The sequence below is a fragment of the Xenopus laevis genome, chromosome 8L, assembly GCF_017654675.1.
Source record: "Xenopus laevis strain J_2021 chromosome 8L, Xenopus_laevis_v10.1, whole genome shotgun sequence".
NCBI lineage: Eukaryota > Metazoa > Chordata > Amphibia > Anura > Pipidae > Xenopus > Xenopus laevis.
The window spans coordinates 36,115,210-36,127,215 of record NC_054385.1 but is presented as its reverse complement, the minus strand read 5'-3'; the positions used below and the strand labels follow the sequence as shown (position 1 = coordinate 36,127,215).

Below are 12,006 nucleotides of genomic sequence, written 5' to 3'. Positions count from 1 at the left end.
CCCCTTCGGACTCGCTACAGCCTCCCCAAGTCTTCACCAAAATCATGGCCGCTGCCACTGCAGTGATCCCCAGTGTGGGTGTCTCTATCACTCCGTACCTGGACGATCTGTTGAGCAAGGCTCCATCCCTTTCAGCGGCTCATCGATCCCTCCAGATCACTCTGGATATGTTGCACCAATTAGGTTGGATCCTAAACCTAACAAAATCCTCTCTGACACCCAGTCAATCGATTGTGTTTCTCGACATGCAATTCAACACGCAGACTCAGAGACTCTCTCTACCTCAGGAGAAGGCCCTTCACCTCCGACTACTAGTCCAGTCACTCTTACAGAAACGACAACACACAGAGAAATTTTGCATGAATGTGTTGGAAGTCATGGTCTCCACCATAGAAGCTGTGCCATTCGCCCAATTTCATCTTCGAGAGCTTCAATGGAACATCTGGACTCTGTGGAATCGATGAAAATTTGTCTATCTCACCAGATGAGGGTATCCCTCCGTTGGTGGCTGCAGACCAACCATCTGACATTAGGCAGACAGCTAGGAGTTCTAACTACAGATGCAAACCTGTCAGGTTGGGGTTCCGTCCTCGAGGGAAAAACCATCTCAAGGACTCTGGAACTCGGAGGAAAAGAAACTACCGATCAGTCTTCTAGAGATTAGAGCAATCTGTCTGGGCCTTCTTCATTGGCAAGGAGATCTAACAAATCGAGCGGTGAAGATTCAGACGGACAATGCCACGGCGGTGGCTTACATCAACCACCAAGGGGGCACGGGAAGCAGGGGAGCCTTTAACGAGGTAAAACAAATTTTCCAGTGGGCAGAAAGCCATCAGACCATGCTGTCAGCCATTTACATCCCAGGACTACTCAACTGGGAAGCCGATTTTCTAAGCATACACTCGATCGACCCAGGCGAGTGGTCTCTACACAACGAGGTTTTCCACGGGATAACGCTGCGGTGGGGCATCCCGGAGGTGGACCTCCTAGCAACTCGTCAAAATCTAAAGGTGGAAGTTTTTCTGGTTCGGTACAGAGATCCTCTAGCCTTAGACCACGACACACTCATGGCGACCTGGCCGTTTCATCTAGCGTTCGACTTTCCACCGCTACCTCTTCTTCCAAGAGTAATCAGACTGTTGCAGACAGAACAGACAACTCTCATTCTCCTGGCATGGCCTCGACGGTCCTGGTTCACAGACCTCATCAACTCATCGATAACAGATCCCTGGACGCTACCACCTCGGCCAGACCTTCTCTTGCAAGGGCCAATCCACCACCCAAATCCGTCCTACGTGAATTTGACGGCGAGGCTCTTGAGACGAAGATCCTGACTAAAAAGGGGTTCTCTCTCACACAATGTGCGCTGCCAGGAAGCCAGTGTCAGCCAACATACCATCGAGTCTGGTCAACTTACCGCCAGTGGTTAAATCATAACAAGGCTGCATTCAAGGTCTTCTCGATTCCTAACATCCTCCAAGAAGGGTTATCTAAAGGTCTGTCCCTCAGATCTCTAAAGTCTCAAATTTCCGCTCTTTCAGTCCTATTCCAAAGGCGTCTAGCACTCTTACCTGATTTCAGAACTTTTATGCAGGGGGTCGCACATGTGGCTCCCCCACATCCGTCCTCCAGCTCCCATCTGGGACCTCACCTTAGTATTGCAAGCGCTACAACATCCACCCTTTGAACCACAGGGGTCAGTACCAATTCAATGGCTCACCTTGAAGACCGTTTTTTCTGTTGACAATTGCCTCAGCAAGACGTGTTTCAGAACGCAATGCCTTATCCTGTAAGCCGCCCTTCCTAGTTTTCCATAACAGAGCAGTCCTTTGAACCGTTCCTTCATTCCTGGCGAAGGTGGTCTCAGGCTTTTACGTGAACCAAGAAATCACAGTCCCAACTTTCTGTCCTTCACCGTCCAATCCCAAAGAGGTGGCTCTGCATTCTCTGGATCCAGTTAGAGCTCTAAAATTCTATCTTCATAGAGTTAAGGACATCCGCAAACTGATTCTCTTCTCATCCTTCCTTCGGGACTTCAGAAGGGTTCCCCTGCTACCAAACCTGCCATTTACAGCTGGATCAAGCAAACTATTCAGCCTACACAGCACGGGGCCTGTCGCCTCCAATTAGGATTACTGCCCAATCTACCAGAGGGATGAGTACGTCCTGGGCCTTCAGAAATCGGGCTTCGGCAGAACAGCTGTGCATAGCAGCTACGTGGACTTCTGTCCACTCATTTTGCAAATTCTACCATTTTGATACCTTTGTGGCTTCTGACACTCGCTTCGGCACAAAAGTGCTCCAAGCCGCTGTGGTTGTTTCCACTTAAGCCTCACTCTCCCACCTGGGATTTTAGGTGACAGCTTTGGTAAGTCCCCACTGTCCCCCAAGCAGACCTGGAGAAAAGGAGATTTTGTGTACTCACCGTTAAATCTTTTTCAGTCGCTTGGGGGACACGGGGCTTCCCGCCCTGGATTGAGGCATCCCTTTTTTCATCAGACATGTAATTTTTTTTAAATTACTCCATGTTAATAAGTTATAGAGAATTATTGATTCCTGTTCACTCGGTTTGTAACAAAGTCAAGCTCCGACTGCTTGGGGTATAGACTGTGGAGGAGGAGCCAGTTTTGTCTTTGTTGTGTCCTACCTCCTGGATGTACCAGTTATACCCCATTCTCCCTGTGTCCCCCAAGTGACTGAAGAGAAAGAGATTTAACGGTGAGTACACAAAATCTCCTTTTCTTCCCCATCCTTTTACAGTATTTAATAGGGAAAAGCAGAACGCTCTTTCCAGAAAGTGTGCTGTAACATTTATTATGACAGAAATTAAACTATCCCAAAACAGGATTTTTCACTGGGATGAAATAATGTAATTTGCTGGGAAATGTACATTCGAGGAAAAATGGAATACATTTTGAATTATTGGCACAGTAATAGCACAGAGTAAATGTAATCTGGAAATATAATATGAAAGTTTGTATCTGAATCCATTCGCTATTCAATAGTTTGAGTAGTATTTATGAAATATCTTGCTTTGTATTACAGCCTGACTATTGAAAGCCAGGAGCATCTCCCTGTTTTGCAGGGATGTGAAATGTGCTTTCTACAAAATTGTGCTCCGGAACAGCAGTAGATGTAGGTAACAACAGTTTTATGAGAACTTCATCTACATTTTGCTGTACCCTCTGGCATCTTGTGCCAGGAATGTATTTCTCCCTATTATAACAAATGAGAATGTATGTGCCTATGACAGGTGGCAAGATATCTACATTAATTGAGCATCTGTTTAAAAAATATAATGTGGACCATAAACATCACAGTGTGGGCCATAAATATTTTACCAGATATAAGCTGTGCAAGCAGGCTGGAGGGCCCAGTACACAAGCCAGTAAGCTGCCAAATGAGTCTGGAGGGTCTGCAATGATTCACCATGCTGCAACCCCAAATTATTTATTGAGATGCACCATGGATAATATTCACGCTTTTCAGTCAGAATGTTGCCTGTACTTGCTTCCTGTTAGCTAAAATTGTAAGGTATTTTGCATTGATTGTTAATGTGAAGAAGAATGGCCTTGTGTTTTACGGTACAACACAAGCATCTTCAACTCAATTCCGGCGGATCCGACGCAGTGCTCCAAAACGCAGTCGTCGAGTTGGATGCAGAAATTGCATTGAAGACGCTCGTGTAGTTGTATCCTTAAAGGGATTCTCTCATGATTTTTATGGTGTAGTTTTTATTTCTAAATTACTCTGTTTACACTGCAAATAATTCATTCTCCCATATAAAATGTCTTTCCTGAACCAGCAAGTTTATTTTTTAGTTGTAATATTGGTGTGTAGGCAGCCATCTCAGGTCATTTTGCCTGGTCATGTGCTTTCAGAAAGAGCCAGCACTTTAGGATGGAACTGGCAGGCTGTTGTTTCTCCCACTCACGGTAACTGAATGTGTCACAGTGGGACATAGGTTTTACTAATGAGTGCTGTTCTTAGATCAGCTTTTATCTTGTATTTGGGAGCTGCTATCTAGTTACCTTCCCATTGTTCTGTTGTTAGGCTTCTTTTGGGGGGGGGGGAATGTTAAAGGGAGGGGGGAGATATCACTTCAATTTGCAGTACAGCAGTAAAGAGTGACTGAAGTTTATCAGAGCACAAGTCACATGACTGGGGCAGCTGAGAAACTGACAATATGTCTGGCCCACGTGTCCGATTTCAAAATTAAATGTAAAAAATCTGCTCTTTTGAGAAACAGATTTTAGTGCTGAATTCTACTGGAGCAGCACTATTAACTGATACGTTCCCTTTAAAAGCCTAAAGTAGTTAGGGACCAGGCTGTGAGTTTGCCAGAAAAGGTCTCCAGAAATATGTCAGGCCAACTGTATTTATATGGAGACACACTTACATCATATCAAGCTGAATGGGTTAACCTAAGTCATTTAAGTTAGAGTAACCTCAGATCTTAGAGCATACTTCTATAATGTGACCGGGCTCTCCCCCTGCGTTTCCTAATTGAGTTGAACAATCCCATTGCTGGCTTTAGTTAGCAGAGAACAATTCGCCTTTCCTCAGGCAAAAATAGAACCTGGAGTTTGATTGCGCTCGCCTTTGATTTCAGTTTTAATAACTTCAGCATTATTTTGTTTATTTAAGCCTTAAGGCTTCGGGTTTTAGGGCCTCCACTCAGGGAGCTCTTCAAAAATCCATGCTTCTATCATCCCCGATCACTTGAAATAATCCACAGTATCTATGTTTTACTACCTTACACGTCATAAAACAGGGAAATGCTTCCCTTCTCCGGAACACTTGCTCCTGGGTCTGTGTGAAGGTATAAAATGCACAGCTTGAATCTTCCTAATGACTCTCCAAAAAGCACGAGCTTTGGGGCATCACTCTGTGGTAAGCAGTTATCCGGTGCTAATGTCACAGTCATTTTACGTTAACACTGGCAGCTGCGCTACAGGGACTTTAAATCACAATGAAACCATTTCCAACAATCTGGAAGCAGGAAAGACTGCATAACATAAATAAGAATTCATGCTTGGTGACATGAGGTCCTGTCATGCATTGCATTGCAGCTGACACGAAAATGTACTAGAATGTACTAGTCTTTAGTTTTAAGTTAAATTACCTCTTTCTTTGCTAAATTATTTATCACGGTAAGTACATTTACATTACAGCAAAGTCTATCTATCCATATCTATCTATTTATCTATCCATATCTATTACATGTATCCATATCTATCTATCCATCCATATTGGTCTTTCCATATCTATCCATCTAGCTATCTGTCCATATCTATTACATCTACATCTATCTATTCATATTGGTCTTTCCATATCTATCTATCCATCTAGCTATCTGTCCATATCTATCTATCCATCCATATTGGTCTTTCCATATACCGTATATTCACCTAGCTATCTGTCCATATCTATCTGTCTATCTATTATCTATCTATCCATATCTTTTACATCTACATCTATCCATATCTTTTACATCTACATCTATCCATATCTATCTAACCATATCCATCTGTTCATATTGGTCTTTTCATGTCTATCCATCTAGCTATCTGTCCATATCTATCCACATCTATCTATCCATTTTGGTCTTTGAAGGCACCCAAACATCGGCCGTTGTTAGTGCTAAATCATCAGTTAAAGGTAGAATTCTATTGTTTCTACCTGTATATCCGACGATTCAGTTCTACACGTGTGTATTGAAATGAACGATCTTCCTTGGAAAGATCTTTTCCAAGAAAGATCGTAATTGTTACGTCTATGGCCACCTTTAGATTTAAGACATTTTTTCATTTGACTTATTTCCTCATCTTGTCTTATGGACTTTATCAAACACCAGCATAGATTACATACTTCTTGAGCCCTTTGCACCAGGTGGTAGCAATATACCATAGAAGCTAGTTTGTTTTGTTTTTTATTGCATGTACTCATGTCGTTTTCCAGACCTTATGTTATGTATCACTTAAAAGTAAATTGTGTAGGGCACCTAATAATCTTTCTCTTTTGGCGAAGGTTCCTTTACTTGCAGTTCTTTCCTTCATTCGGCTACTTCTGGATATGTCTCACCTGCCAGTTTGAAGCCTAACAAATACAACACAGGCTACCTCATGGGCTGTATTACAATTTCCTTAGAACTGGTTGAAATCTGCAGAAAGATACATTAGAACATCTGTAGCCTCACCCATGGAAACAATGTTCTATTATTTCCTCCTTTGGGGAGAGGTCCAGATTGGCATAGCACCTTCATATATTTCAGTTTCTTTCCATTTCATTTTCTTTAAAGGGAGATATTTCTAACTAAGTATGCTTCAGCTTTTATGGCTTTAGAAATATATTTTTTTTCAAGTAGAGAACATTTCTTTACTGTTTTTATGTTAAATTGCATCATCGCATTTCTCACTTCACATACCATCCCTCCCTCAGCTTCATTGGCTCGTGATTAGCACTCCTTCCCAGCCAGGCCTAATCAGTTACTATACAGGAATGTTTATTTTCGTCCTCTTGCCTGGTGGTTGGAATTTGCATTCATTACCGGAAAGCACTCCCTAGTCTACCTCCTAAAAACGCACTTTCTGAGAATACTAGGAGTTGCTGGTAATTGACAGCTGTTAGTAGGCAGCCAAGAAGCCTTTGAGGAAAAATTAGGATCCTACTGGTAATGAATGTGATTTCTAATCAAAAGGCAGAGACAAGTATGCATCAATGTGTAGGGCAGTACAGCTTCTGTAGTTCAATAGTTAGCGCCTCTGCTGCTGCTGGAGTCCTGAGATTGAGTCCGACCTGATCACAATCTGCAAGGGCTTAATATCTTCTCCAGATGTCTGCATGGGTCTTCTCTAAGTACTCTGGAGTTCTGCTACACCCCAGAAGTATACAGTCACGTTAACTGGCTCCTGATAACTTTTTTGTTTCGGTGTGATAAGCGGCCTTAAACTATTAAGCACCACTGGCACAGGGACTGATGGGGCATGACGAAATTGAGATTCGCGACGAAATTCCAAATTTCGCAGAGAAAAGACACCCATTGACTTTAATGCATTAGGACAGCAAAAGTGGCCATAAGAAAAAACACCCATTGACTTTAATGCCTTAAAGTGATTCAGACACTAAACTACTTTTTAAAATATGAATGTACATTAAAAGTTACCTAGCTAGGTCATGTTTATCGTTTTTTGCTCAGAGGTTTTTTGTTAGTTGAAGTTTCTAAACCTGACCAACCTGACTGTCCCATACAGGAACATGGGGTATCAGACAGGTAATGTAAGGTAAGGCATTGTGCAAATACATTATGGCAAAGTTATAAGTAGCTTTCAAAGGCAATATTATGATAATGTAAAAAAGTTTAATTTTTGGTGTCAGTATCTCTTTAAGAAAAAATGCCAATTGACTTTAATGCATTTGGAGTGAGAAAAATTGTCGTGCATGTAAAAATTGTTGCACGGAAAAACGCCCTTTGACTTTAATGCGTGTTGGGACATTTTTTCGCAGTTTCGTGAATTTTTTGGCAGTTTTTCTATATTTTTTGGCGAAGTGAAACAGGACAGATTCGCTCATCACTAGTCATGACATTTTGGCTTCAGTCTGAAAAAAAGACTTCATTGTATGTGAAACTTACTGCAATAACAATTTTAGTTCACAGTAGTTTTCCATCAAACTGGTTTGAGGTCAAAAATATTGCATGTTTCAGCAACCCTCTTCAGTGCAGGGGCTCCTAATAGCAGGGCAGAGGTACCCTAACAAAGAACATTAGCATGCTGACAACCATGACAAAATGTATTGCAATAAAATCCCCTTTTCAGCTTGAAATAGTTACAACATGCAGCAATTACTGCTTTACATTATAGCTAATAGGCATGCTGTCCTTTCTTGTAGGGAACAAATTATGACCTTCTCCAGTGGAGACTTCTCCAGAATCCTTCCCGAAAGATTCGGCCGAATACCAATCCGAATCCTAATTTGCATATGCAAATAAGGGGTGGGAAAATGTTTTACTTCCTTGTTTTGTGACAAATTCATGCGATTTCCTTCCCGCCCCTAATTAGCATACGCAAATTAGGATTCAGCTTCGGTCCGGGCGGGCAGAAGGATTCGGCCGAGACCTGGATTCGGTGCATCCTAGTTTTGTGTATCAAAAGTTTGATCAAGAAAGTGTGTTCTTTCTGTAGGGTGATACATTGCATTTATCGGCACTCTATTTGCACACGTAGTTGTAATGCACAGTGTTGTAAAGGAATCCCCCCCGGAATCATCTAGCCATTAGGCATGTTTCACTTAAACCAAACGATTGAAGTTATGGACCTGTGTCCTTTTAATTCGTATCATCTACTGTGTTATTATGTTATTGCTCTGCCTGCTTTTAGCACAGAGGAAACAATGTTTATTTAGGAGATCTACCCTTGTGTAGTTAGCCATACTTTTGTTTGAAACATGCCAAGTAACCCATTTTGGTTCCTTTGTTATACAGGACCTGACTTTGTTATTTGTGATGAAGGACACATCCTCAAAAATGAAGCGTCAGCCATTTCTAAGGCCATGAACTCCATAAAGACAAGGAGGAGAATCATTCTTACAGGAACCCCATTGCAAAATAATCTTATAGAATGTAAGTTTTCTTCCATACCCTGAAAACACAAGCTGCTGACACAGCAGCTTATACTTGGTTTAGAAATCAACTCCAACTAGTTGCATAATGCATGCCCAATACATCTGCTCCTCATCAGGACAGGTTTGGGTGGAACTCTGGGCCTGAGCAGGCAGGGATAAGTTACAAGTTAGGATGCCCCATATTTTCTCTACACATAGCTCTTCCTTCTGTTGGGAAATGTGACTCACATGAATGCAGTGAGCCAAGGATTTACTTGCTCTTTAAATAGAATGCCACTTTTTTGGCCCATTTAAGCAAACGTGTCTGTTCCAGCAAGATACATTATCATTTGCAAATTCAAAGAGAGCTTTGCTTAGGTGTTCACATTATTTCCATGTTCTCGAATAGCATGGCTTTAGTATGAAATCACCAATATAGCTTTAGGATACATCGGCATGAAATTTCAAACCAGGCTTGCTCTACGTTTAATAAATCATGTTTCTGATTGCCTGTAACAAATCACTAATGAACACCATATCTTACAGGGTGAAACATCCCTTGAGTATTTTTTTCCCTCTGATTATCTTCCTTTAAAAAGCTGTTGTGTATAAGGCTTTAGTCAATGCATACGTGCTGTTTTAAATATTGTTCGCTTTGCTTGCATTGACTGTTGCCTTCACCGTAGACCTAAGAGGGATCTACATTTAAAATAAGACAGATGAAAATTGGCCTAATATTTATCGGGCAGGTTAGAAGTACCGTTGGATGAGGAGCACATTTGTAGGTTAATGCTGTCCTTTAAATAAGCCCGCAGTATAATCTCACAGTTGGCCCCTGACAAATCGGGCTAAGTAAATTTAGCAAGCAAATCTGTAGATAGATGGCCAGCGTTATACTAGTATACAGCAGTAACGTATACAGTTACACAGGTGATGTGCCAAGACACAGGAAGATGAATGTCCCTGTTGAAAATGGTTGGTATTGTCCCGTTAGGTGCTAAGATAGTCTCGAGCATTGGCTAAACTCCCCACTTGAGTGACCAAACCATGCAGAGACCTGCTAGGAATAAGTTCACATGTATAATTTTAGTATGCCAAACCTGCTTTGGGGATTTGCTTTCCCTTTAATTTTCCCTTCCAATTTAATTTCAACCAAAACCCTGTGTTTTCTGATGATGGCATTTTTTCCATGTAGTAGACCTTTTCAAGCGTTATTTGAAACTCCTTTTAAAAACCTGCCAAACCTTTTGACTCTGTGAACATTTTATTCTCCCTGTTTCCAATTTGTAAACTATTTCAGTGACACACCTCTTGTCCCATTTATATGCAGCGTATTTAAATGGTTGCCGTTAAAGCGCATGTATTAACTATGTTCTAAGCATTATTTTGCCTTGCCGCTCTGGGGTCACATGGGTATCAAAGGAAAATGGTTTTAAAGGGCAGCTATATTCATTAAGACTCCTTTTATGCTTTGTTCCTATTAGATCACTGCATGGTTAACTTCATCAAGGAAAACTTGCTTGGTTCCGTCAAGGAATTCCGAAATCGTTTCATCAATCCAATCCAGAATGGGCAGTGCGCTGACTCCACCCTAGCTGATGTCAGAGTGATGAAAAAGAGAGCGCACATTTTGTATGAAATGTTAGCTGGCTGTGTTCAGGTGTGTTCATGTCAGAAAAGGATGACACATGCTTTGAATATACATCTCCTTTTTTACAGTTGCTAAAATATTTTCGGTTTGTTCTGCATTAAAATAATAATCTCAGGCTAATCAGAAATTAGTAATTGATCAGATTAAAATTCAGGGTCTAGTCATTAAAGTTTCAATAAACTTCAAAAAAATATTTAAAAAGAAACTTAATGAATTTTAATAATTACCAAGACTCAATTTTGTTTTGTGTATAATCTCTTCTATTGCCTGGGCTAATCCACTGCTTGATGGTATTGCAATTCATCCAACTACAAAACTGTAGGAAAATTAGCCATGGGGGGGATATAGTTATACTCTCCTTGTTCACAAGGAATGGTGAGTGGATTTAAAGCACGCTGCTGAATCCCAACAAAAATTTGTAATGCAGGTTTGACTCTTTTCTACCCCTAGGAACACCTAATATTTCTGGGGTTTTATTCTGTTTATTTTAGGGAAACTGAGCTACAGCATGTTTACTTTTATTATTTTTATATAGCTACAAATGCAATACATGCTAATGGCTTCTATCAGGTCTTGAGTATATTTTATTTTTAAAATCTTTATAATTATTAAAGTAACTCTCTTTTTTTGTACTTTATTGTAGCGAAGAGATTATACTGCACTAACCAAATTCTTGCCACCAAAGTATGAGTATGTTTTGTCAGTCAGACTGTCCCAACTTCAGTGTAAGCTCTACCGTTACTATCTGGAGCACTTAACAGGTACGTTTTTTTGTTGTCTGTATTAAAATTAGTCCTAATTGAACACATACAATGCATCTGTTTTATTGCTAGAGTTGAGGAATTTTTAATGGCTTTATTTGTAATTAAATACTGGTATAGGATTCATTATCCGGTAACCCATTATCCAGAAAGCTCAGAATTATGGAAAGGCCGTCTCCATTATAAATAATCCAATTTTTAAAAAATGATTCCGCTTTTCTCTGTAGTAATAAAACAGTACCTTGTGCTTGATCCAGACTAAGATATAATTAATCTTTATTGGAAGCAAAACCCGCCTGTTGGGTTTATTTAATGTTTACATGATTTTCTAGCAGACTTAAAGGGATACTGTAATGGGAAAAAAAATTTTTCAAAATGAATCCGTTAATAGTGCTGTTCCAGCAGAATTTTTTTATATTCAATTTTGAAATCTGACATGGGACTAGACATATTGTCAATTTCCCAGCTGCCCCAAGTCATGTGACTTGTGCTCTGATAAACTTCAATCACTCTTTACTGCTGTACTGCAAGTTGGAGTGATATCACCCCCCTCCCCTTCCCCCCAACAGCCAAACAACAGAACAATGGGAAGGTAACCAGATAACAGTTTCCTAACACAAGATAACAGCTGCCTGTAGATCAGGGATCCCCAACCTTTTGAACCCGTGAGCAACATTCAGAAGAAAAAGGAGTTGGGGAGCAACACAAGCATGAAAAATGCCAAATAAGGGCTGTGATTGGCCATTTGGTAGCCCTTATGTGGATTGTCAACCTACATTGAGGCTCTGTTTGGCAGTGCACCTGTTTTTTTACAACCAAAACTTGCCTCTAAGCCTGGAATTCAAAATTAATCACCTGCTTTGAGGACCCTGAGAGCAACATCCAACGGGTTGGAGAGCAACATGTTGCTCACGAGCTACTGGTTGGGGATCACTGCTGTAGATCTAAGAACAACACTCAATAGTAAAATATTGTCCCACTGAGACACATTCA

The 12,006-nt window shown here is 40.8% G+C and overlaps 1 protein-coding gene across 3 annotated transcripts in view; it reads left to right on the top strand.

Annotated features, from left to right (window-relative positions):
* The window catches only part of atrx.L (alpha thalassemia/mental retardation syndrome X-linked L homeolog), a 118,483-nt gene that overhangs the window by 70,275 nt on the left and 36,202 nt on the right, over window positions 1-12,006 (top strand). For all 3 annotated transcript variants that reach the window (XR_001932620.2, XM_018229764.2, XM_041572697.1), the window contains 3 exons: window positions 8,483-8,620; window positions 10,086-10,261; window positions 10,896-11,013. Coding sequence is in view for 2 of the 3 variants with exons in the window: in XM_018229764.2 (XP_018085253.1) it covers window positions 8,483-8,620; window positions 10,086-10,261; window positions 10,896-11,013 (432 nt within the window). In the remaining variant the exon portion in view is untranslated. The remainder of the gene's footprint in view (window positions 1-8,482; window positions 8,621-10,085; window positions 10,262-10,895; window positions 11,014-12,006) is intronic.